The following is a 27,217-nucleotide window of genomic DNA, read 5'->3' on the forward strand; positions in this document are numbered from 1 at the left end:
GGTTCGGGAGGGTATAGGTCTATATATTCTACAATTGCAAGATTTTTTTTGTATTTGCAGTTAATGATTCGGGACATTTTATAAAAGTTGAAATACGTTTCTCGAATAAATTTGTCTGCTTTCAGTGATACATAGGGATCTAGTACTTTCGAAATACCAAAACTTCATCATCACTTGGCTGAGGATCAAGTGACACACGCCTACGGTTCTTGCAGGTACAGTGTTGTCCATTCAGAACATCAGCGTATAAGTTGTTTTCTCTGGCTGTACGGCAGAAACCTCGTCAGACGTTGATGAAATCGAACTAGCTACCAAACCATCTTGTACTGAAAACGTCACGTTCATATCAACAACCTAACGGAGAACAAACATTTCACAAATCGTTTTGTATAGGCCTGGCTGGATGGGTCAGCGAAGGCGGGATGTCGATGGCCCAGAAATTCACTTTTTGGTTGTCTTCTCTCTTTTAATGACCCAGTTTAGTGCTTCTTCTGATAACCATAGCGCTGCCGATGTTTTTGGATTCTACAATGAATGCGGCGCTTATATAAAAGTAGCACTTGCAATGTACTTGTAGACTTAAAATTGTGTTTTCCTCACGATAGTTCTTTATGATTTTACATACCAGAGTAAGCATAATATCAAGGGTTTTATATTGAACCTGTACACTTGTGTCTGTCGTTAGGAATGTTGCTAACCAATAGTAAAGGTATGCTTTTGTTTTTGTTTGTTTGCATACATCGCCCTATATAAGTATATAAGTGTTTGACTTTAGTTGATAGCATTAGCATAACTTTTTGTTGGTTAGTAAACGTAAAGCAATAAGAAAAGGCCAAGCTACTTTTATACTTTTACTTTTTTAGTAGTCTACATTACAGATATGTACTGTTGAACTGTTGAAAGCAGTCGAAGTTTATATTCTTATAATTTTACAGTACCTCCCTGTATTCAATACATTGTCTGTTATTTTAAGTTACATGTATGTATCATATTTTGTATGTTCCTTATTGTATGGTGGATCTAATAAATATCTAATAATAAAATTTAATTGCATACAGCATTGTTGACGACATTAAATGTATTTTTTTAAAAACCTTTCATAAACTATTGATCAGAAAATGAAATTATACTATTAATATATAATTATTATAAGTATATTTATGGCCAAAATTGTTTTTCTGTACATTTTTATTGATTTAACTCCCCAATATTCCTATAAGATAAAACAATAAAAGTAGAACCCCTATTGAGGGGACACCTTCGGGACCAAAAAAATGTCCCCTGAATAGGGGACACTAACCAAAAACGTGAAATTGTCTCTTTAATAGGGTTTTTGACATGCTTTCATATAACGGTGACATACAATTTTATATAATTTTATTTTTATTGACAATTAGTTACAGTAGAATTATAAATTATAGCAATAAATTGCAATGCAAATACAATTCATTTATAATATTAAATCAGCAGAAATAATATAATTAAAACAGTTTTATATGTTCCCAATATAGTTTCACGATGCAATGTTAATGAATGAATGAGAATCCTATGAAGGTTGACAAAAAATGAAGAGAAAGAAATCCCCATGGTTAATGGTCAAAATTGACAAGATTGCTTTTTTGGGTTTTTGCCTCTAAATATAATATTTATCTTTATGCTTAAAAGCTGTACATAATTAAAAAAAAAAAAAAGAGAAATAAACACGGATTATTATATATTATTATTATTATTAAATAATAATAATAATAATTTATTTATAATTATTATTTTTATTATTATTATTTTTATTATTATTTTTATTATTATTATTATTATTTTTATTATTATTTTTTATTATTATTATTTTTTATTATTATTATTATTATTATTATTATTATTATTATTATTATTATTAATATATTGTTATTATTTATGGTAGATAAAAATTTGAAATTATTTTAAAAAGCATGCTGAAACTGATTGTTGCCATAATTACTATTAATTAATAATGTCAAAATCTTCACAAATTCATTTAATCACATACGTTTACAATGGGCACAACGTATTATTCGCCACATGAAATCACAAGCACAATCTCATTTATAGTCATATGTGCATTACAACTTCCAATTCCATACAACATTACATACAATACAAACTATCATAAATCTTTAAGCACAACCTCTTCTAGACAAACTTAAATTTAAACATTACATCACAATGGAAACCATAAGTACAATCATCATTTCCATAGTCATATTTATCAGCATGAATGTCATATTGCTATTCAATCAACAGACAGGACATAAGTATACTAGAAAAAGTTCAAAGAAGAGCTACAAAATTACTGCCATCTTTGGAAAATATGAGTTATAATGAGAGATTAATCAAATTGAACCTGTATAACCTTGGAACAACGGAGAATTAGAGGAGATCTTATTGAAAATTTTAAAATTGTTAAGTCCTTTGAAGACGTGGATTGTGGAACATTTTTTATCTTTGTCACACTAAGATAGGAGAGGACATGAATATAAATTATACAAACCAAAACTTAACAAATTTTTGAAATGCAGAATGGAATTTCTCTCACATCGCGTAATAAATATCTGGAACAGCTTACCGCAAGAGGTTGTTCCTGCCACAACTGTAAACACCTTCAAGAACAGACTAGACAGCTGTGGGGTCTTAAAGGCGTTTGCCTAACTTTTCCCACTTATATCAAGTATCAAGTAATGCTTCATGAATTCCTTTAAAATAGGGAGTGTTAATTTTAATTTTTGGAACAGGAGTTCTGCGAATACTTTCATAAATTAATATACATATGCGATCTTCTCCAGTAAGCTGCTCCGACGTTACCAATCCACGACGGACAACTATTCCGCTACATCCACTATCTCGTAGCACACATACTCTGTGACCCCCACCATTCCTGTAGTGACCGGCATCTGATTATTACGAACCTTGCACGAAGCACTCAACATTGGAACTGTGTGCCCACACATAAGGGTAATTACACCATTTGAAATACAACAATCTTGAAATTTGAAGTTATCACTACTTACTATACTGGCAGTAGTATTCGTACCATTATACTCACGATTACGTTCCACAACCACATTCTGATGCGTTGGCTGAGAGTACCTATTCAGTTCCGTAACTGGTGGATTTGTAATGCCCAGTGCCACAGTAGACGGCCTGTTGAAGATTTTAGATCGGCAATCATATGCCCGATGTCCTGGTTTATTACACAAGAAACAAGTACCTTGAAATCGGTTACGTTGAGGATACTGTTCAAATCGTCGATTTTATTGACTTGGTGGCATCGGCCTTGACATTGATGTGTGTGTTGCAGGCTGGAATACCGGTTGAAAGGAGGAGCCCAGACCGTCACCTCGAGCTTCCATGTACTGTTCCGCCAGCTCCGCCATTTCATTTAAATTCTTCGGTCGCCTTTCTCGTAAAAACAAAAACCATATTTTTATTACAGACATTCATAAATTGCTCTCGCAACAATAAATCTCTTAAGTCATCAAAAGTTTTAACAATATTAGCTAACTCTATCCACCGGGTTAGCACATTATCCATACGTACAACAAATTGACTAGGGCTTTCATCCGTTTCGAGCACTGCAGTTCTAAACCTTTGTTGAAACCCATACTCTATAACTGATACCTTTTTAATAAAGCCGTCTTTAAAACATTATAGTCGGCGGCATCAGTTGCCGACAAACGGGAATAAACCTCTAGTGCTTTGCTTTTTAGGAGAGCACTCAAATTTATTGCCCATAAGTGTTTATGCCATTTTAAATTTGTGGCGTATCTCTCAAAACGCTGTAGGTAGGCATGTATATCATCCCTATTATCTTCAAACGGGGGAAGCTTTGGAAACATAAAATTTACACTTTGACCCTGAACTTCAGAATTACCACTAAACACACCCTCTTGTTTTACATCTTTCAACCGTTAACTGTAACTCCAGTAACTATTTATCTTCCCTTCTGATTTCTAGCTGATGGGCTCTCTCATCCCTCGCAACACGTTCCTTCTCCACTTTCTCATTCTTTTCTACCTCCTTCTGCTATTTAACAAAATCATGTAATCGCTCACCATCTAACCCAAGGGTTTTACCAAGCGCCACCAAACGTTCCATATCCATAACCATAAATACCTCTTTAAACGTCAAATAATCATACTAATATAATAATATAAATTCCAACTACAATATAACTAATGACCACAACATTTTTATCATTTTTTCCATTAATAAATAACATGAAGTTTTTTCCACTCTGTTTTCATAAGCGCCCCGTTTAAATAAGCACCCCGTTTGAATAACCGCCCCTCGGAAAGTGTAAAAAAATATTTTAAGCGCCCGGGCGCTTATTTGCGCAAGTACGGTACTGTATTATTATTTGCTTTGATGACAGTTAAAGTTGCATTGTTTTTTGGACGCAAAGAACTTTTTTATTTATTGAACTATCGAAAAACAGATGGAATTATTTTTACGTATGAAATAAAATATTTTCTCTACTGTTTTTGGAATAAAGAGTGGTGGAAGAAGGATTGCTGCTGCATTCACGTACACCATGTGTCCGGCTGTTTTTGATGCATTTTTCTACAAGGTCAGCAAAAGTTTCCCATTGGTTTTCTTTAAAATTGGCAATATCTCTACATTGAAGTGTGATTTCTTTATAGTAAAGTTAATCCTTACTAAGCCACTAGGGCTCTGAAGGCTGGCGCTTATCCCCAGTTTCTGTAGCTTTAAGGCCTGTTTATAGAGTACTAAAGTGCTACATCACGTTACCACGTGATACTAGTGCATTGCTATCGTTGCAAAATACGTTCAACCGGACGTCATTTTTGCCACTGACGAACAATTAATTGATCCCAATTTCTAATGTAATTATTAAGATGTTGTATCCTACTTTTTCTATGTAAATTTTATTGATATTAAGTGTGTGTTCAATAACTAATATAATACGAGCCTTTGTGTTTTTAGTTCATTTTGATGGTAAAATATTTGAAATGCCAATTCCATAAAGCCTATGAAGTCATTCAGGCGTAATGAATGGTAGCCAGCATCTGTTGAAGAGAAGTTTTCACACCAGCACGATTCGATTTTCTCAAATCAAATCAAATGACGTCATAATCATGGGAAAACGATAAATCGTTAACTTTTACTTCTTTTATTTTCTATATGAACAATTGCTTTGTAGCTGTTTATCATTATCGTTGCTAGTATAAACAGGCCTTTAAGCGAATCTGAGTTGATTTGTGTTTTACCATTGCATCTATTATTGTTGAATTGAGGAATGAAAGATGTTGTGTTGTATTGCATTGTGTTGTAAACCAGATGAAATTGTTTACAATTACGGTAATGTAAACTTCATGTGATTTAGCTTTCCTTTTCAAAATAAAGATAGTATTTCAGCCACCAGGGCAATGGACCAATGCAAAGAATAAAATTAATTAGTTTTATGAAATAATAGCATGTTGTTAAATGTTATACAATTTCTCTAACATTTCAAACTTATATAAAAAAATGTTTATTGGAGTATGTCTGATAATTCTAGGCTGACAGGAAGGAACGTAGGCAGAGTCAGGTTGGAGTTAACGTCACTCAGTGGGAAAGCATTTATCAATTAGTGCAGTCATTGCAGAAGGGAAAACAGAAGCATCAACAGCAACGCTTTAACTCAACCTCACTTAAACCTGTGTTAATGTATGACGATTTATCTACACAAACACCAAAGGTATTAATTGTTACATTATTTTGTTCTTATATATTTACTTGACATAATATAATTCAAGCATTGTATTTTTTATGTATTTCTCTACTGCATCAAACTAAAAAACATCAATAAAATTTAAAATGCAACATTTTATAACTTAAAATGTAATATATAAATCAAAATTAAGAAAGAATAAAAACAAGAAATCAATAAAGCAATACATGAATAATAGTATAGACCAAAAATACACTGGCCAGAAATTGTTGCCATGTCAAAGGGTATCAACTTTACTTTGGCCAGCTTGTATCATTGTTCCCACTTGGATTCGAATATGCAGTAAGTTTTATTGACCCTGTTGCTAAATGCTCAGCTGAATAGTAGGATGTTGTGAATACATGATCAGTGTAGTTGTGGAGGCATCCTGTAAAAAGTTCAGTACTGTGTGTTGTAGTATCACAGGCTACAGAAAGATTTATTATTATTTTTAATCTAATATATGTGGCAAAGACAAGCTGTTATTTTCCCCATTTTCAATGCTAAAACAATAATTTTTAAGGATTTAAAGATAGTTTTTGCATGAAATCATAAACTTTGATGGTTAATTTCTCATATATTGTTCTTTCAACAACTGTGTGGTTAAACGCTTGTAACTTCATAAGGAAATGTCCGATTTCAATGATTTTTTACCATTTTATAGCTATTATTTTACTCTCTAACATTGTATTAATAACTCAAAATCAATATTTACGACGAGTGACTGGTTTGGCTTGTCTTTGTCACATATGTTGCTTGGTTTTTCTTCCCAACAAATTGATTATAAATCACTGCCCACCTTTCCAAATTATAGCCTGGTTTGTTCTTGTTTTTGTTCACTGGTTGTTCAATTTTCCTTGTTAATTATATATTATTTTCTCACATTCGAAACTGATTCTGATAAAATATCATGAAATAATATATTTAAATATTGAAAACTCGAGCGCATAATTTAATCAATTATTATTAATTCGTTAAAAAGCAAAATGTATACACCAATAGAAACAAATTTTGCACAAGATCGAAATTTACTGTATTCACTGCCCAGTGGCAGTTTCAATAAACCATAAACATAGCAATGTAATTCAGTGTAGTTTGTTTACCGAGGCATAAATGACCTCATACTGCATCGTCCTTTATGTAGGTCACAATACTTTACCAAAAGGGGTGTCCTGTTCAAAAAGCCAAAATAATCACTAAATTTAAGCGTTGTAAAACAAATTATTGATTGACATACAGTATACAATTTCTTCATTTTAAACTTTATCAGGTATTTAAAACCCTGATAGATTAATAAAAAAACACTATTAATATATAAGCTCCAACAAGCTCAGTCTTTCAGAAATAGAATTGTGAAACAAGCCCACTGTACATGGGTGCAACAGCCATACTCCTGGGTTTCACCATTATTCTACAAATGTAAATTGGCCGTATCTGGACAAAATGTATCTTAACATCATTGTCATCTTCATAATATTCTTTAACTAACCATCTATTTTCAAACATTTATTATCAAACTATGTCTAGATCGCACTACTGTATATTTTGTATATAAATACAGCCAATTTTCACTGTCCAAACAAGCATTGATGTGGGGTCCTATCTAATTCCATAGGCTTTGATTGTACATTTAATTGCAAACGTGACAAAAGTACAAAATAATTAGTCTGTGGAAAGCATACATTATGTCCAAAAAATTTTATTTTAACATATTTACATCTTTTATAGGCAACGAAATAGTCTATTTGCGCTTGTTAGATATTGAATGTTGTAATACAAGCTATTGGCTTAAAAATTAGATAAACTCAACTATTCACACTAATAATCTAAAGGCCTGCAACTTGCTTGCAACGGTAGCGATAAAAAGCTATTGTTCATATAGAAAATAAAATCGGTGAGAAAAATGTTCACACTAGTATGAGTCCATAACGATTTATCATGTATACAATACAACAATATTTTCGTAAATCAAATGGCGTTATAATCGTGGCAAATCGATAAAATCATAGTAGTAACAATGATTTTATCGCTATCCTATGATTATGACGTCATTTGATTCGACTTGTGAAAATATTTTTTTATTGTATACACGTTATCGAATCATGCTAGTGAGAAAACTTCTCTTTTCTTTTATTTTCTATATGAACAATTGCTTTTTAGCTTTTTATCATTATTCAGGGACGTATCCAGGGGGGGAGCCGTGGGAGCCGCGGCTCCCCCCCCCCACCTTTGTACACAGTGTTAAAATTTTAAAGCTTATTCTTGAGCCAATACAAATTCTTTCCTGGGATCACTTAAAATGAATACTTCGAAACATTTAAATATGCATCAGTACACGTTATACATAGGCCTAATAGAACACATAAGCCTAAGCGTGATTTAAAAAAATCTTAAATCCATAAATCTCAGGCCAGCTATTTTAAGATAGAAATGCGATACTGTGGTTCAATTTCGTTTTTATCCTTTTGCAAGTTTCTTTAAATGTTTGTTTAATAATACTACTACTAATAGTAATAATAATAATAATAACAATGATGATGATGACGATAGTAATAAAATTGATATTAATATTAATTTTCTCACCTCCTGTCTCTTATACACATCTAGATGTGTATAAGAGACAGACGTAGGCCTAATCGGTAAGCAAGGAATTTCTGTTGTATAAAATTCATTGTGAAACGAATCAGTTAGATTTGAATATTGGCATATTGGCATTCAGGTTTAGAATTGATGGTAGGTGTCTAGGCCAAGGGCCAGGGGCCAGGGGCCTTTATTCAAATTGAAGTGCGAGAGTGTAATTTCCGGCCATCTAGAGATTCCCTAATCATAAATTTTCTTACCTCAGCCCCAACCATGGTGGGGCTGAGGTGGGTGGTTCCTCGGTCTGTGAAAGTCCCTCTCTGGTTCACCACTCTTTCGAATTCCTTGATCTGCCACTGATGATTTATTATATAATTATTTTTTCGCTTATTTATAATGCGTCTATTGAAATTTTCACTTTATCCTCTCAAACAGTCCTAAGAACGTTCAGTGTGCGCTACTTCACAGGGGGATTCGCCCCCTTGACCCCGCCGGGGTCATACGTAATTCGCATAACGGCTTCCCCCCCCCCCTTTCAAAATCCTGGCTACGTCCCTGATTATTGTTATCGTTGCAAGTATAGACAGGCCTTTTTAGTCTCGAGTGTAGAAAACAATTCAGTCTGTGGAAACAGAAACCTTCTACAATTATTATTTTAAAATTTAACATATTAAATTATACAAAATTGTTAAAGTCAGACTCCGGTGGGAAAAAAAATGATATGTTGTAGAACTGATTTTTCTAGGACAGAAAAAAGTAGTTAGATCAAAAAGTGAGCAACGGTGAATGAGATACAGATTTTTGAATATTTAAAAAGGTGTAAAAATGGGCGGTTACGCCCCTTTTTCTCCCAGTTTTTTAAATATGCACATCTACAGCATTAGTTATGCTTGATGGGCTTCGACCTGCGATCTACTCTGCGATGTTAGGGTTAGCTAAGGTTTATGAAGGATCACTTAAATTTCAAAGCATAATATCCTTTGAGAACGCTAGGATAAGTAAATAAAAGTCAGAACAATTGTACTACCTTTCCTATCAATTTATTTCTCGCCTTCACAGTGGATGGTTGTTTTCGCAACCATAACATTATCTTTCCTATACTATCACACTATAATGTTTTTCATGTATACCCAAGTTAAGTCACATGACCGTCTGTAAACAAGCATCTATTACATAACATGAGAAAGATCATAAATTAATCAAGCAACAGATTTAACAATTACTAAAGTTGGCTGGGATTGTTGAATACAGCTCAAAAGCTTATCAATCTAATTGTTATTAAATAATACAGATACAGTTGAACTTGCCAAAGTCGATTTCAAAATGCCATTGAAATATTGTTCGACTTACAGATTACACAACAATTTAGCATGTAAAATAAGATCTAAAATTATTCAACAGTAAAAATAAATACAGTAAAATAAATATAATTTGTCAATTACATGGGTAGACAAATATTAATGAAATTAAATTAAATTATTATCTCCTAATAACGTTTGTTGGTTCGTTCGTTCATTCGTGTGACTCCATAGTCAGTGGAGCTACACAGGTCCTAATGTAGTTTCCTTAATAGTGGATAGTCGCGTATAATGAATTCTAGTTGCTGTTATCAGTTGACTGATACAGTCTTAGCAGGGTCACCACTCATAATAAAAGGTAAGACTACAAATTAAAATACATATGATTATAGTAAATTCCAGATTAATAACGATATTATGAGAAAATACAGTACTTCAATAGAAAAAAATACAAATATAGTAACTCTGAAAAAAGAGAGACATTTTGAAGATTCAAGGTTTCAATCTATTTGATCATTCTTAAGAATCATGATGAGAAAACTTAATTTATCTACATATATTTATAGTGTAAAAAAGGAAACTTAAAACTGTCTTAAAATAAATGTAAATGTAACTTAATGTAAAAAACATGCATGATAACATAAAAAGATAAACAGGTATTGTTACAAATTCTTTGTCAATTATAATACAATGACATTAGAATATGATAGTATATAGTATATATTTATTGATTTTAGAGGGGCAGAATACATCAAGTGCACCCTTTGACATCAACACAACAAAACAAAACAAGTGAGGGCAACATTATATTTTAATAATTAAATATTTTTATTGTTTTGTCACCATGGTTTGCAACTGCAACTCTTCGTGGATAATATGAAATGATTGATAATCCAAGTGGAGATTCAATTCCATCTTCTTGTTTATCAATTCTTTTAATGAAATTTCCATCACTACTGAACAGCTGTATTTTGTGTTGACTTGATATGATAATGTTGTCATCCTGATCAACTACTACTCCACGTGGTTCCATCACCTTCCCATTTTCATCACCTGCTTTGACAAGGACTTTCATGAACCGTCCCTCATTATCAAATAGTTGTACTCTGTTGTTGTGAAAATCCAATATAATAATATTTCTTTGATTAGTAAGAAAAAAATCACTAACTCCACTGATTTCGCCTTCTTGATCGTCATTAGTCCCTATGCTCCTGATCTTCTGTCCGCTGTCAATGTTGAATAGCAACACCTTTGACCCAAGTCCTACATACACAATATTTGATGCCTCATCCACATGAATACCAAATGATTTATTCAATTCCACCTTATTAATTAATTTTATCACTTGGCTATTCATATTACATATTGTGATGCATTTGTTTCCCCAGTTATTGAATGCTATGTTACCATTTTTCATTTTGTACATATTGAAAACTTCCACACCTACTGGTAGTGTAACATTACCAATACATTCTCCTGATTGCTTGTACTTCAGCATTTTATTTGTTTCACATGAAACCAGTAAGCAATCATCTTCACACTTAACTATATCTTTAATAACATATGTGTTTATTTTAATGGTATTTACTATTCCTTCCTTCTCTACATTGATTGTCACCGGTGACTGCTTAATTGGTTCGCAATCAGCAGTCAGATCTAGTTTGCAAATACCTGGACTTGTACATTTACCTGTCACAAAATAATCTCCATTGTCATCTTCATCAACTTGAGTGTTGGAGGTTTCTCCTGTAGGCTGTGTCCATGTTGCCTGTAGTTGATTTGCCTGTATTTCACATTCATCTGTTTTTATTATTTTGACAACAATTGTTTGACCTTGGGTTACAGATTCCATTCCTTGTAACTGTAAACAGTCTGCTGCCCTCACAAATAGTGTAACATTTCCAATAATATTATTGCATTGTTGTAATGAAGCAATTTGAGGCTCATTTATTTGAAATTTAATTTGTGTGTTATCACTTGGCTTTGTTTTTGGCAGTTTTTTTATTCTGTCATTCAGTGCTGTAATTGCTATTTCACTTGATTGCAGGGCTGTTGCTTCATCACTCTTCAATAACTGATTAAGCAAACTAATTTTTTTATTTAAATCAGATATTGTTGTCTTCAATTCACTAATTTGTACATCAACTGCCTTCTTTTTCTCTTTGTAGATTGTCTCTACCTCATTTTTCATTTTGTCTCCATTCTCTTTTATTTTCTTGACCATTACTTGCACATGGTTGTCAATATCTCTCAAACTTGTATCTTTACTATGCTCTAACTTGGTAGCATATTCAATGACAGCTTTTAACCCATCTTGCAATTGGTTTTCACATTTATAAGCAGCTTCTTCCAATTTTTTAGACGTTTCTTTAAATGATAGGAATGCTTCTGAAATATTGATTGGTTTGTGCTTTCCTTCCTGCTCCTTGTGATCCATAACTGTACAATTTATACAGATTGGAGTTTTACAATCCGTGCAGTAAAACTCGAAAATTTTGTTATGAACCGAACACAGCGGTGGATGTAATGCAGCAAAGTCTTGAGGAGTCATTAATCGCACGTCCTCCACTGTATGCAGCTTGTGATTTGCTAACAGAGGAAGTATTTTGTGATGGTCACTACAAGTAGAGCACAAGTAATGTCTGCATTCCTGGCAGTAGTATTTTGCCTGTCCTTTAGCACAAACGCATTTCATCTGATCTCTTTTGGAAATGTGTTCAATAGTTTCTAATAAGTTATTCACAAATGTATTTGGTGGAAGCTTCTTAAGTCCGCCCTCGGGAATGGCATATGAACTTGAGCAGGTTGGACATGTCAACTTACCCTTCGCTTTAACCCAGTCTTCCAGACATGCCAAACAGAAACTATGTAAGCAGTTGAGGGATTTAGGATTTTGAAGTCTCTTCATGCAAATAGCACACTCCAGGACCTTCTGATCAACAGTTTCCAGAAACTGGTTCAATTCACTGGTAGCCATCTTGAATTATTCCTGTGAACAATAATTAAATATGTTAAAAATAAAAGATAAAAAAAAATATTATTTTTACCCTACTGTCTTTTACGGTAATTGTCTTGTCATCATAATGACGTAATTAATATAAATGCCTGTTTAATATATTTTAATAAGGAGAAATATTTACTAAAATGAGGCATACAGATTAATTAATTATTCTGTACAAGAATATAATATAATGCTGGATTATCAATCAACTTTGGTTTGTATAGCAATAATGCCTGCGGCAGAATGTAACGTTCAGTGGCTCAATGACATTGGTTTTAGTCAAAGTGCATTTGATTGAAATGCAAATATTGATAATAAACCCTAGATAAAGGGGGGGGGGGGGCTCACATATACTTGAACTTTAACCTGTGCTACAGACTTGAGAAAATGAGGGTTGCAATTATAAGCATCCAACCTGCAGTCAAAACATTCATACAAAGTATTATCTGTAATTTTGTTAATTAGGTTTTGTGTAAGCACATGTATACAGTATTCACTACTTATTTAATCGATTTTGGAGTCTACTATATGTAGAAAATACACATCTTTTTTTCTCCCCGACGAATTGTGGTTTTTCTCCTCGACGGGTAGGGTCATAGGCCTGTCTCTTATACACATCTAGATGTGTATAAGAGACAGTTTGTACACAGTGTTAAAATTTTAAAGCTTATTCTTGAGCCAATACAAATTCTTTCCTGGGATCACTCAAAATGAATACTTCTAAACATGTAAATATGCATCCGTACACGTTATACATAGGCCTAATGGTTAATGGTTATTAATTTATAGAGCGCAAAATACAAAAAGTCTCTAAGCGCTATCAGGCAAGTGTAAAGATGGAACGGAAACCAAAACCACAAAATAAAAAGAAGAACACATAGGCCTAAGCTTGATTTAAAAAAATCTTAAATCCATAAATCTCAGGCCAGGTCTTTTAAAATAGAAATGCGATACTATGGTTCAATTTCGTTTTTATCCTTTTGCAAGTTTCTTTAAATGTTTGTTTAATAATACTACTACTACTACTACTACTAATAATAATAATAATAATAATAATAATAATAATAATAATAATAACAATGATGATGACGATAGTAATAATTGATATTAATATTAATAACAATAAAAAGTGAAGAAAATTGTGCTAAAAAGTTGTGATTTGTTGATCATAATATAGTATATATAGTTAAAGCTTAGTAAGCTATAATTAGGCCTAAGTTGTCCTGGATATTAGGTAGATCCCTGATAAAAGATCATGAGAAATTTGTTGGCGTTACATTTTGAATATAATGGTAATGTGATGATGATGAATTTTCCTATATAAAAGTGGTGGGGCTGAGGTGGTTGTCGACTCACAAAATGCCCTCCCCCTCCACCTTTCAAAACTGATCTGTGCCATTCCCTGGGTATGACATTAAACTCCATCGAGTCGGCTACAGATGTATGTCTTAGTGACTGCTATTTGTTTTTAGGATGTGATCTGCTTTTTCATGTACATTTTTTCGTGATTATGACTATTCTGGATAATGTTTTGAGCAGAGGTGGATTCAAAGGCTCCCCCCCCCCCCCTTCAGGAAAAAAAAAAGAAAAATATATTCAAATTGAAGTGCGAGAGTGTAATTTCCGGTCATCTAGAGATGCCTTAATCATAAATTTTCTTACCTCAGCCCCAACCATGCTGAGGTGGGTGGTCCCTCGGTCTGTGAAAGTCCCTCCCTTGTTCACCTCTCTTTCGAATTCCTGGATCTGCCACTCTTGATTTATTATATAAATATTTTTGCTCTTATTTATAATGCGTCTATTACAATTTTCAGTTTATCCTCTCAAACAGTCCTAAGAATGTTCAGAGTGTGCTACTTCACATGCACACAGGGAGATTCGCCCCTTAATCCCGCCGGGGTCATACGTAATTCGCATAACCCGCCTTTCAAAATCATGGCTACGTCCCTGGGGTCAGCTCTCCCCGATGTGGGGACCCTGGCCCCCCGGCGCCCCGCTGGCGCCACCCCTGCTTCAATTGGGGAAGTACAGCAAATCAATTCTAATAAAATTGTAGTTAGAAAAGGGAAGGTGTAAGTAACACAGAGGTTTTTCAAGAATGGCTTAGCTACGTATATGGACAGGAACATAAAGTTAGCAGTTTGAATAACTCTGTGGTTGTACTAACTCATTAGATGGTCTCAGTTGATCAGCACTTGACAAATCATTAAGTACACAAAACAAAATTACATTTTGTGATTGCTTATAAATACAAAAAAAAAAACAAGTATTATACTATTATTAAAACAAAATATTAGAACCTATTACAGTACCTTAGAGATGAGACGCGTTACTGTTATCTTTGCTGAGCAGCCCGAAGTTCTATCTGCGCGGAATTGCTCAATAACTGGGTTTTTACCACTGAGTTTTATCTTTCATGTGAGCTGACATTTATTTACATAATGGCGTTACTTAATCTTCAGAAAGATGGCATTGAGAGATTGTCGTGTTAGTCATACAGCAAACCAACAAACTAATCAAATCAGTACTGTACAGTTTTTAACTATTAAAACATAAAACACAATAAAAGGATAAAGTTCACCAGTAAATGTCAACAAAACAAGTTCATTATCTGAAAAAGCCAAGGCTGCAACATAATAATCCCTGGATCACAAGCTTGTGCTTGTGGTTATATAGTGTTGATTTTGATTGTCAAGTACAGCAGCAGCATGTACTGAAATATTTTGTTTCAATTGAGTTTTCTGATGGGAAACATCTACCAAAATAGCTTAGCAGTGCCTACTGGTTCATAGTAATTGAACTCAACGCTAGTAACCACTATCACAATTTTGGTGGTTTAGTGGCAATGATACCACACTATTTTTCTGACAGTTGTGGGTTCAACTCCCACCTGAATCCCTTTGCAAGATTGTTGGGTTACTGACCTATTCTAAAAACATTTAGTGTGTGGGGTGAAGCCTAAATGTGGTGTTTTTATTGCTCACCACACCTTAATTTCATTTATTATTAATACAAGAATGAGAACAAACAATAAAACAGATGGTTAGGAAAAAACTAAAGCGACAAAAGTCACTATGACTCACGAGTCAGATATTCCAACATAAAATAATTATATACAAGACATGAAATACAAATAAAATAAGAAACAACAATAAGAATTCAAAACGGATTACAATCATTATAATGAAATTTAAAATTTAAAAGCTAAAATTTTAAAATTAAGTGGAAAAATTAAGTAATAAAAAACTTTCAATAAGAAATTGACACATTGCCATAATTGTTTTAAAAGGGTTAAACAGTACAATACATTGGTAATAATAGTTCGTAATAATAGTTGGTAATAATAATAATAATAATAATAATAATAATAATAATAATGATAATGATAATAATAATAATAATAATAATAATAATAATACTTTAACCCCAAAACCCTAATTGCAATAAAGCGATTTTTGAAGTTAGAAATAAAAGTATTAAAGGAACAAAGGACAGCAAGATCTTTAATATGTAAAGGAAGTGAAGTCCAAAGAACAGGGAACTGGTGAATTGGGGTGAATTGAAGAGTCACTGTCCGCGCGAAAGGATGCCATAAAGAGATAAATTCAGTATGACCTTCAATGTGTTTTGTTATGCAGACAAAATCCTTCTTGTGTACCTTGGTGTTACTTTATTTTCAAATATGAAAGGTATTGTTATATCAAAGAACCTTTTAGCAAAATGCCAAAGGGCCTTCCTTTCTATACAATTTGAATAAAAATATATAAAGTGTTACTTTAATATTAGACTTTCTGCTATTAAGGGCAGGAAGATGCCAGTGGGTTGGGGGGTTGGGTTGCTGCCTGCATTTTCCTCCTTTCAAACAGGCCTATTAAAACAAATAATATTTGCCTATCCAAATTTTCTTGTGATTGTCAATCCCTGAAACCTACAAGGGATTTTTTTTATTCCGGGTACGGACCGGGGCTCTAGTCAGCCCCCTTGGTTTGGACCCCCATCGGACTTGTCAGAACCCTTGTTTGCAAGTTTCTGGCGTCACAGATGATTAAGGGTGCTTTTAGTCTCTTGTGTTAATAATGAATTTTTACTTTTTGATAATTTTTCAATTCCCTGATTTAATCTATTTTTGGTGTTAAATATTGTAAACATATTAAATTGCATTTTAAAAATAAAACTTGTGTTTAAATCATGGTATCTGTGATTGTGTTCATTATCTTTTGTGTATATTAACGATTTTGTTAGTATTTACTATTTCTTATCACACTTTTTTTTAACTTTTAAATGCTTTCTGATCATTTTTGACATGCAGTTTGTACCTTGGTTCTCCCTCTGGAGGTTTTATCGAAAAATAAGTAAATAATAAATAAAAAAATAATATACAGTACGATTACATGTCAGGTTGAGAAGTTGAATTTCAAATAAATTTTCTTTATGAATGATTTTCATTGACACTAACCAAGTGTTTTGAAATTATTGTTTTATATACTGTATTATGATTTAAAATGGTGTACCACTGACTTAAAAGTTGCTGCAATATAAACCTTATTGTCATTATCATCATTATCATTCGTATCTGAATTGTTATTGTTTTGTAATAAAATTGAAAAAAGTATAGAATATTACAGTAATTACTACTTTACCCAGTATTCAATTACAACTGCTAAACTTGTATTCATTTTATATTCCTAATAATATATTATTGTAATTATGAATATTGTAAATAAACATGATAGCATTCCTATGATAAAGTAGGTGTAATATGCAATGCTTTACCAAAAAAAAATATTTATTGTTAATGTTATTTTTCTTCCAATAATGTTGTAGTCTGAAAGATCCAACTCAGTCAGCTACACACCAGAATTCACAAGGTCACCATCAATTATGCAAAAAGTTCGACAGACCGCTAGGAGGGCGCTATCACCAACATTGAAGAAGAAGACTAGTGTCAGGAATCCCTCTATATTCTACGACTCAGAATCATCAGCTACAGAAATAGAACTCAAACAGGCTGAAGCAATTGGTAAGTATTGCTGCACTGAACTAGCCAATTTGATAAGCCAAGTGGAGCAATTTATTACAATTAATGTGCAGGGACGGATCCAGAATTTGAAAGAGGGGGGGTTAAAAATATTTCTAAAAAAACCCCAAAAGACAGGGGGGGGGGGTCCCCGGGAAAATTTTGATTCCTAGGAATTTTTATTCCTAGACGGCCAGAAATGAGCTTTCCCGACTTCCAAAATTCAAGGTTTTTTTCCTCTTGAAAAAGGTCAGGTAAATTTATCTCTTCCTATAGAGAAAAAAAATCAAAGACATAGGCTATATATTATTATATTCCAACAATATTGAATAGTTCGATACATAGTTTTTCTTCCATGGATCGATGAATCAATAGGCATGAAGAACGCACTTTCGTGCATAAATTATTCCGTTGTCGAACAAAAAACAGTATTTTTAAATTGAATTGAAGGCTAGTTCAGCTAAGCCTAGTTGTCCGATCTGCCAACCTATGCATATAGGTAGGTTAGCATGCGTTGTGTAATCCAGGACCCAGTAGTATTTTGTTAGGCTTCTTCACAGAAAGGGAGGGGGGGTTGTCTGAACCCCATTAATCTGCCACTATTGTGGCATAAAATTTGAACTACGAATCAAAGATCAAAGAAAGTGCCTCAGTGAAGCCTTCCTCTACAAGTTTGTTAAAGCGAACCCCTTTGATAAACTAGATTCACCATCTCCTCTGATCAATAAACTTCAATATAATTATGAAATTTTCATTCTAGAAGGCTTCACTCTAGAGGAAGTTTCTGCCCTAACAAGTTATTTTTGTGGACCCTACCAGCCCATCTAAGTGCCCCAGAACCTCAGGCCAGGTGGCTTTTATTGAAAACTCTGTACTCATCCCAAATCAACAATTAAGAAATAATGAATACATTTACAAATTGCAATCTAGAATTCTTGAAGGAGTTTTTAACCCCACAAGAGTTTTTGCATCAGACCCCACCAGCCCACCTAAGTTTCCCCTGAACCTCGGCCTCTTTTAGGAAACTCTGTCCTCCTCATTGGCCTGTAGTGTTAATCATTTCAAAAGCATTCATTATGGTTGATCTCGTTTTTGTTGATTTTTTAGATGATAAAGAAATTGACATACCATTTTGAACAGCATTTAACCTCGCACAAGAGGTTCAACATAAGGTCACTTGTTTTGGAATACATAGACTGTCAGATGAAGCAAGCTAAACAGCTTCTGCAACTTTTATGGAACTCTGTAGGAGTTGAAGACCAGCAACTTAGTTCAGCTGGTGTTTCCTTGTAAGTATTAAAAAAGGGAAGATAACAAAAATGCAGTGTGCTCATTTTACAACAATACGCCTTATGCACAGCTATTGGAAAATGCCCGCTGCCCTTCGATTGCTTTTAAAAATTATATCCCTAGCACGATTTGTTGGTTTGCTTAATTATCGGTTTTCTACATAACAGTTCTTCGTAGAGTGTGATAGTTATATAAAGATACTATTTTTAGAACTGAATACTGTTGATATCTTATGTGAACACACCGCCACTAGACAGTCGGAGCACAGCAGGCAGGCAAATTTGGCTGTGTTCTCTTCCATTACAATTTGCTGGGCTTTTTTTCAAATACCTTTTTATCTCTGATAAAGCTTTGGTTTTTCTTTAATTATGCGTCGTCTTTACATGAAATGCTATTTATATTTAATAATAATAATAATAATAATAATAATAATAATAATAATAATAATAATAATAATAATAATAAAAATTCTTTATCTCTTCTCATTCTGATTGGAAATCTGAAATTTCCAATTAGCCCCAGTGCATCACCCTATTATTGTTTAATTATTAATTATTTATGATTATTTTCTGCAGCTTAGCTCAGAGAGTGCAGCTTAGCTCAGTCGGCTAATCTGGTGGTAGCAACTGTGTTTGCGCTGAACCGTGGAGATCTCTAGGTCCCCGGTTCAATTCCCATCGCTGCCTCTCCTTGTGTTTTAGCTAGAGGGCTGAAATAAAAGTTACAATAGCGCACCGTCTTTCGGATGAGACGTTTAAGCAATTGGTCCCGTGTGCATTTATGGCCCACTTGCACGCTAAAGAACGCAGTACACTCTTCGGAAAAGAGTAGAGGATTGTCTCCCGGTTTACTGCCCAATCACCACCAGAAGGACCCCACTGGAAATAAGTCTTCTAGACTTTCGTGGGCTATCTTTGGTGTTTACACCGAATAAATCCAATCCAATCCAATAGTGTAGATGTTAATTATTTAGTAAGTTAATCAATAATTATATAAATCATAACCAATATTACAATTGCATTCAGTAATAATCATTATTAATTTGTATTTGTCAGAAATAAAGTTTAAAAAATATTTATTAAAAATGACAAATTGTTTTAAATGTTATTGCAGACACAGTCCAGCAAATGATAAAGATAACCTGTTGTACCATCTGCTGGAAAGGTATTACCTAGCAACAGAGAGTGTTTGTTTTCCATTTCCTTCAGGTTAGCCTCAATTTGTGGCCATTGATTGCATTACACTATATGAATAATTAAAATGGATTAATCGATGATGTATTAAAATCACCATAACATCATTTGTAGTATGGTTTCTGATTACAGTAATTGCATTAAACTTGTAATATGTTAATGTTGCATATATTTTATCGTACTTTTTATTTATACCGCCAGACATGTTTAGTGTCAAGCAAACAAATTTATGACTCATAAATGATACTTTGGGAGTGGGACTTATTGAAGCCATAAGAAAAATTCTAGTTTCAGCATGATTTCAAACCAAAAACTCTGGGTTGGGAAAGAACAGCATCTCAGAGGTGGAGCTGGGGAACACATTATACTTCCCCCGCCCCCCACTATTTTGTTGAAAATATAAAATATGGTGAAATAATTGCGTGCATTTCAATACATGTATATGAATTACAATCTTTCGGTTTTAAAGAAAAGTAAATTCCAATTTGAGTCTGAGAGGGCTATTTCTGTCCATCTAGAGGTACTCTGGGCCTTCAATCTGTAAAAAAAATCCAAAAACGACCAACATATCAAATTTGTAGAAATGTATCGTAATGACTAACCTACAGCTTCGCTAATTATACGACTTTTTTCTGTATTTTAGGCTTCCAAACTTTTTTCACCTGTCTCGGGTACCGTTGCCTTCGTTACCAATCATTCTTGCAGTACGTCGAGCGAGGGGTATTTCAACTCACCCCAGAATTTGTACGTAAATTCTTTGCTGAATTTCCAGATGATGAAATTCATTCTGAAAGGAAACATGAGATTTTAATCCAATTGCCACAGGTGCATCATCGATTTATTAATTAATTTATTTTATTTTATTCATCCCAGTATGAAGAATACACAAAAACTTAACAGAATAACCTACAAGTTGATAAGAACCGAGAAGAAATCAAATCAAATATACTTTTATTTTCCATACAAAAAAGTAGTACAATATACAATAAGAATGCAAAAGAATTGAAACAAATACATTGTATGGAAGGAGGCTATAGTAAGTTCAACAAGAGCTTTAAGACGTAGCCACTTAAAAAAAATAATAATAATTATAAATAAAAATAATGTTGGAAAAATTACTGGTACAAATGTTTAGTTTAGTTAATTTTAGTAGAACTAATAGAATTAAAAAATGTCAAGATACCGATAAAATTTAAATAATCCCAATCCATTGTGTATTCGTTTAATTTAGTTATCTAATATTTAAGAAACAAAAGAATACCATTTAATATAATGGCATTGTTAATTTTGTTTCTTTTTTTTGCATAAAGACTTATTTTGTAATTGATTGTCATTAATTTGTATTACATAGACCAGGTTGTTTTCTATCGTAAAACAATATTTACCTGCAAGATATTGTTATAGGCTGGTATTTGGGTATTGATGTTGCACAGTAATGAACAATCAAAGCTGCGTATTCGAGTCTGAGTATCGTAATTTGGTCTATTTTTGCACACTTCCTCAAATGTTATCCAGAATTTGGGTTTAATACAACCATACTCATCCAATGGAAGCAATCATAACTACTTAGCCATTCGTTAAATTATTATGAAAGTAGTCAGTTATCTAATATATGTCTCTATCAACCTGTGCTTTGTTATAGTCTGACGCTTTAGAGATAATAGAGGACTGGAAGCATCCATTTGCCCTGAGGTACCTAGCTCAGCAGTATGTTGAAGAAACACTCAAACCCGACAGTAAGAAATTAAGCTTACTGAATTTTTTCTTAAAATATAATACAGAAACATATTATATAATGTATTGACTGACTAAAGTTTTTCTCATTCCAATTTCGAATAGTGTGTCAAAAACGTAATTAAACCTTTATACAATTCTTTTTTTCAAATATGCAGTTGACATTTTTAGGTCATGACAAAGGTGTATCCTTTGGTAAATTAAGGAAATATTCAAACTAATACTAAATTTTGAATTGTATGTTAAAAATGTAACCTTGAAACAATTCAATTTCAACCATTTAATTTTTTTAATTGTTTGGTCATGACAAAAATATGTCCTTTGGTAAATTATGGAAATATTCAAACATTTTATTACAAATACTAAATTGTCTATTTATTTTTACTACTTCATTCAAAAACTAATTATAAGCCAATGTAATGGACTATGCAAAGAATACTTAAAAAGTAAAACATTATTATTGATATTCTTGTTGTTAACATACATATAAAGTTCATTAATCTGAAGTATTTTAAAGTATTTATAAAGCTTTACCTTTCTCTATCAAATTTGAAATTTGATAACAGCAAGGCTTAATGATGAATGTTGTTTTTATTGTTGTCGTTCTCTTCGTATCTACCAACACCATCGTCGATGCTGCTCTTGTTCAATTGATTTTAAAATTTCCTTTCATGTTTTTTTTTTATTCAGGCTGTTTGGAATATCCGTTTTATTTAAACAGAGAAACTGCTATTGAGAATGAGTCAAGGCAGGCCAGTGTCAGCTCAAAGCGTAAGTTAAAACTTGTTTTACCTAAAAACAAAACTACATGCCAACAGCCAACAACAATCCCTTATTTCTGAACAATACCCTAGATACAGTACTACAGTAAAGTACTCTAAATAAGTATCACGAACAAGTCCTCTGGATAATTAGACAAAGATGGAAAACAACCACTTCTTCCAGAAGTGTCTTAGATATTTACTCATTAGACAAAAGTCTTCTATAGGATTAACAGGGTACAATCCCTTTCCCTTATCCATAAAACAAAACTCGCCCTGTAACCAATGGACAACGCTCTACTCTTTTGATAACCATTACATATGCAAATATTCTGTAGAAAAGTTGTTAAGGGATAATTATTTATTTTGCCTTTTTTTAATTATCCATGGACACATGTTCCGTGAGAATTTGTTCATGGGTGCTTGTCCCAGCCAGGTTACATACATTAAGCCATGGAATAATTTTTCCTAATTTCAAAGACAGGAAGGCCATGACCTCTCACTTATATTGTACTAGTTGAAGGAATAAGGGTATCTGCTAGTATACTTTTTAATTATTTTTTTTTTAGCTGTTCATTCAGATGATGACCAGGAGGGAATCACAGCAGCATTCCCACCTCTTGGGACTTTGTTAAAACTTTTACAAGAGAAAGGTTAGATGATGATACTTTCACTCACTTTGAAACTAATCTTATTATTATTTGAGATGGTATAAATACAAAAAACTGAGTGATTTTGATGGTAATAGTTACGAAGCAAGGGCAGCAGAGGCAATAGATAATGAAGTGAAAGAACAAAGGCGTTGGATGGTGATAGTAGTGATGAGAACAATAGCAGCAGTTGCAGTTGGTGATATTAGTGATGAGAACAATAGCAGCAGATGCAGTTGGTGATATTAGTGATGAGAACAATAGCAGCAGATGCAGTTGGTGATATTAGTGATACGAACAATAGCAGCAGATGCAGTTGGTGATAGTAGTGATAAGAACAATAGCAGCAGATGCAGTTGGTGATATTAGTGATGAGAGCAATAGCAGCAGATGCCAGTTGGTGATAGTGATACGAACAATAGCAGCAGATGCAGTTAGTGATAGTGATACGAACAATAGCAGCAGATGCAGTTAGTGATAGTAGTGATAAGAACAATAGCAGCAGATGCAGTTGGTGATAGTAAAGATCATCAGAGGAGGGCAGGATAAAAATAAAAATAATTTTTTTTTTCTTATTTAACAAATAGTTTTGCCAAAAACATTCAGATGGAGAAGAAAATAAAATTGAAAAATATTATTGGTGAATGTATTAAGATAGGATGGTTTATTGCTTCAAATTTATATAATTAGGAAAAAATAAACATCTTATCTTTTGAGATTTCAAGGCAGCGGAGGGCGTAATAAAAATAAAGAAAAACTTTTATTTTTATCTTAAATTTCCGCATTCTCGTGGCGGTGGGTGCGCTGATTGGCAAAAATAAAATTTTATTTTTATTTGCAATCATCAATATTTGCAGTTGGCGGGTTCATAAAGAAATACAGTATGATGATGCAAAAAATGACACTGCTGAATTAGTTGCCATAATCTATTTCAGATCCGAAAGTAGTCGTCGTGAACAATGGAGTGAATAACCAACCTAGTTGCTTCCAGATGGAGCCAAGGAAAGTCGAGCAAGTAGCCTTACTCAATACCATGGAGAAATATGGGAATAATCTGTCAGATGTCACATTCTAAAATAACAGTTTTAATAATAATGCAACGGTACACACATTTATTAAGTATATATTATCAACATAATTTAATTTAGTTTAAAAAGTATATGAAATAATATCCAAATAATTTAATTTAGTTTAAAATGTATATGAAATATTAAAACGTCAGTAAGTAAGGAAGAATAATTGATTTATCAAGAAAAATTATCAATATTGCATTTGATATTATATATGATAGATGTACGGCGAGACCCTTGTCACTAGAAATTTTAGAATCGAGATGGCGATTATTAGGTCACATCCTAAGACAAAATACAAACAATCCTAAAAACCTGGCAATCAACTTCTACTTCACCGAGACCAATAACAGAAAATTCAGGGGACGTCCAAGGACTACAAAAATCACAACTCTTCATAACGACCTCAGTAAGATCCAGTCTACCAATACTCAATATCCTGCTCAACTAAAAATTAAAAATGATATGGAGAAATTAAAATTAATGGCACAAAACAGACACATTTGGAAAGGGCTCATCGAGGAACTAAGTAAAGCGGCCGAAGCGGAACTGTCATCGGACTTTTCGGCGATACGGCGATGATGATTATATATTAGTACTTACAGGATTCTTTTCTTTTTGGCATAATGTTTCAACATTTTTGGTAATCATAAATAAGAATACAACTACCGTATTTGTATAATCGGGAATTTATTCAAGGGAGGCATTCATTTTTTTTTTTTTTTTTTTTTTTTTTGAAAATTGATACATATTCTACTGGAGTAAAACATTAATGTGTTAAGAGTGATGTTGTAGTCTGTGGGAAATAGCATTTTTCACAAAACAAATTGCAAGAAAAGGTTTTATTACTGAAATGTGTTATATGGACCATACTAAACATTAATATCAGCGTTAGGACATTTTCGGACATCTTGAAGTATCCTATTGTGCTTCGAACAGGTCATCCCATTCATAGAAGCCTTTTGATGGAGAAAGTGTGCCTATTAGCAAAGGTTTTGCCCAGATCGAAACTAACTCCGGCTATATAAAATTGATTATAAGATTGAATATATTAATCTTATTATTGTAGTAGCGATAGATACTATTTTATTTATTACACTTCATCACTGCAAAAATACAAGAACAATTCAAAAAACAAGACAAAAAGTAGCGAAAAGGAGGGGATGAACAGGTGTCAAGCACCTCTATCTACATCCCCCCTTGAACAGATTACAGAACCACACAAAATATACAAGAGAACAAGCGAAAATACAGAACATTAAAATAGTAAAATAGTAAATATACAAATTTAAACATACAGTACAAAATATAGCTTAAATTATTAATTATCATTAATTTTTAATTTATTACAAAGAGATAGAATTGTATAATGTACATTAAAATTTATTAATTATTTGTTAATTTAAATGTTTATTTACAGAGGCTAATAAAAGAATAGGAAAAAAAAAAAAGACACTCAGAAGAGTAATAACAAAAAATTTTACAAAAATCGAATTAAAATAAATTTAAACCAGAACATCAAAATATTGGACAAAAAAGTTAAACAGGATGAATACAATTTAAAAATTTCAAAACAAAATTACTCCATAATTAAAAAATTAAATGACAAAGATATTGCATACATTGTAATTCAGAAATTATTTAAAAATACATTAAATGATTGCACAGAAGACTTCAACGTTTCAAATAATCAGGGGGAAATCCATTCCCACACAAATGGCATGACACACACTCAGCAATTTCTGCACAGCGCACAGCGACAACAAGAGACCTACGTGCAAGTGTCAGCGGGATCAAAATTGTTGATAAATTTGTTGTTATAGAAATTACGGACGTGCCTCTTGAAAAATGGAATATATGTTGTAGACCATAGTATGGTAGCTGATTCCATATGGGGATAATTCTCTGAAAAAAAAGATCGTTTATGGGATTCAGTGTTACACTTAACAGGCACGAGAACATGCTGGTCAGAGGCAGATCTAGTTATTCGACAACCTTCGGTAGGAGAATTAAAGGTGACAAAATCTTCAAAGGGTATGTCACAGTAACCATGTATACACTTGTGAAAGAACCTAAGATCAATAATTTCTCTTCTGTAAGACAGTGGTAACAGTTTAAGCTCACTGAGCCTTTGTTTATAGTTAGTATCGGGATAGTTAAGAATAAATTTGGTTCCCCAACGTTGAAGTCTTTCAATCTTAAGCAAATTGCATTTAGAAGTCCCATTCCAAAGAGAACTACAATATTCAATATCACTCCTGACGAATGCTTTGAATAATGTTAATGCAACATTTTTTGGTGCATTGAATTCTACCGAACGCTTTATCATACCCATTTTCATGTTACATTTTTTAACAATTTTGTGAATATGATCATCCCAACACAGGTTAGATGCTATTTCAACCCCAAGATCCTTAACAGTTTGGGTTCTGTCATTCATCGTTCTGTCAAGGATACAGCCATTCATCGTATAAACATATTTTATAGGTTTTCTAGAACGTGTTAAAGATAAAATTTGACATTTTGACGGATGGAATTTCATTTTCCAAATATTACTCCACCTAGTAGGAGCGTCAATGTCCAACTGGAGCTGGAAACAATCATTAACTGTATTAATTGATTTGAAACATTTAGCATCGTCGGCGAATAATGCAACGCTCGAATTCAGGGCAAAGCTTGGCAAGTCATTAATAAATAACAGAAAGAGTAGTGGACCCATAATGGATCCCTGTGGGACACCCGAAATTACTGGAAGCCAATCAGAACAGACGCCTTCGATTACTACACGTTGCTTCCTGTTTAATAAATAGGCTTTAAACCAATCAAGAAGATTGGAGTGGAAACCAAAAGAGCGTAATTTGTGCAATAGTAGTTTATGGG

General features: G+C 33.0%; 2 protein-coding genes across 2 annotated transcripts in view; one reads left to right on the forward strand and one right to left on the reverse strand.

The window, feature by feature from the left end:
- LOC117122478 overlaps positions 1-25,662 on the forward strand; it is a 46,222-nt gene extending 20,560 nt beyond the window's left edge. The window contains exons 10-16 of the mRNA XM_033268063.1: positions 18,768-18,928; positions 20,043-20,137; positions 20,766-20,947; positions 21,765-21,858; positions 22,547-22,627; positions 23,187-23,270; positions 24,203-25,662. Coding sequence (XP_033123954.1) covers positions 18,768-18,928; positions 20,043-20,137; positions 20,766-20,947; positions 21,765-21,858; positions 22,547-22,627; positions 23,187-23,270; positions 24,203-24,342 — 837 coding nt within the window. The 3' untranslated portion in view covers positions 24,343-25,662. The remainder of the gene's footprint in view (positions 1-18,767; positions 18,929-20,042; positions 20,138-20,765; positions 20,948-21,764; positions 21,859-22,546; positions 22,628-23,186; positions 23,271-24,202) is intronic.
- Positions 10,424-15,019, reverse strand: LOC117122480 (protein wech-like). Its single transcript, XM_033268064.1, has 2 exons — positions 14,935-15,019; positions 10,424-12,610 (listed from the first exon to the last, which is right to left on the reverse strand). Exon 2 carries the CDS (start codon positions 12,596-12,598, stop codon positions 10,433-10,435), a length of 2,166 nt encoding a protein of 721 aa, XP_033123955.1. The 5' UTR covers positions 12,599-12,610; positions 14,935-15,019; the 3' UTR covers positions 10,424-10,432.
- Positions 25,663-27,217: the final 1,555 nt, after the last annotated feature.

The sequence above is a fragment of the Anneissia japonica genome, unplaced genomic scaffold (assembly GCF_011630105.1).
Source record: "Anneissia japonica isolate Jap-2015-1 unplaced genomic scaffold, ASM1163010v1 scaffold4479_len244543_cov124, whole genome shotgun sequence".
NCBI lineage: Eukaryota > Metazoa > Echinodermata > Crinoidea > Comatulida > Comatulidae > Anneissia > Anneissia japonica.

What these genes read in the sequence shown, in the direction of transcription:
- LOC117122480 (XM_033268064.1), bottom strand. Translation starts at nt 12,598, where the DNA reads ATGGCTACCAGTGAATTGAACCAGTTTCTGGAAACTGTTGATCAGAAG.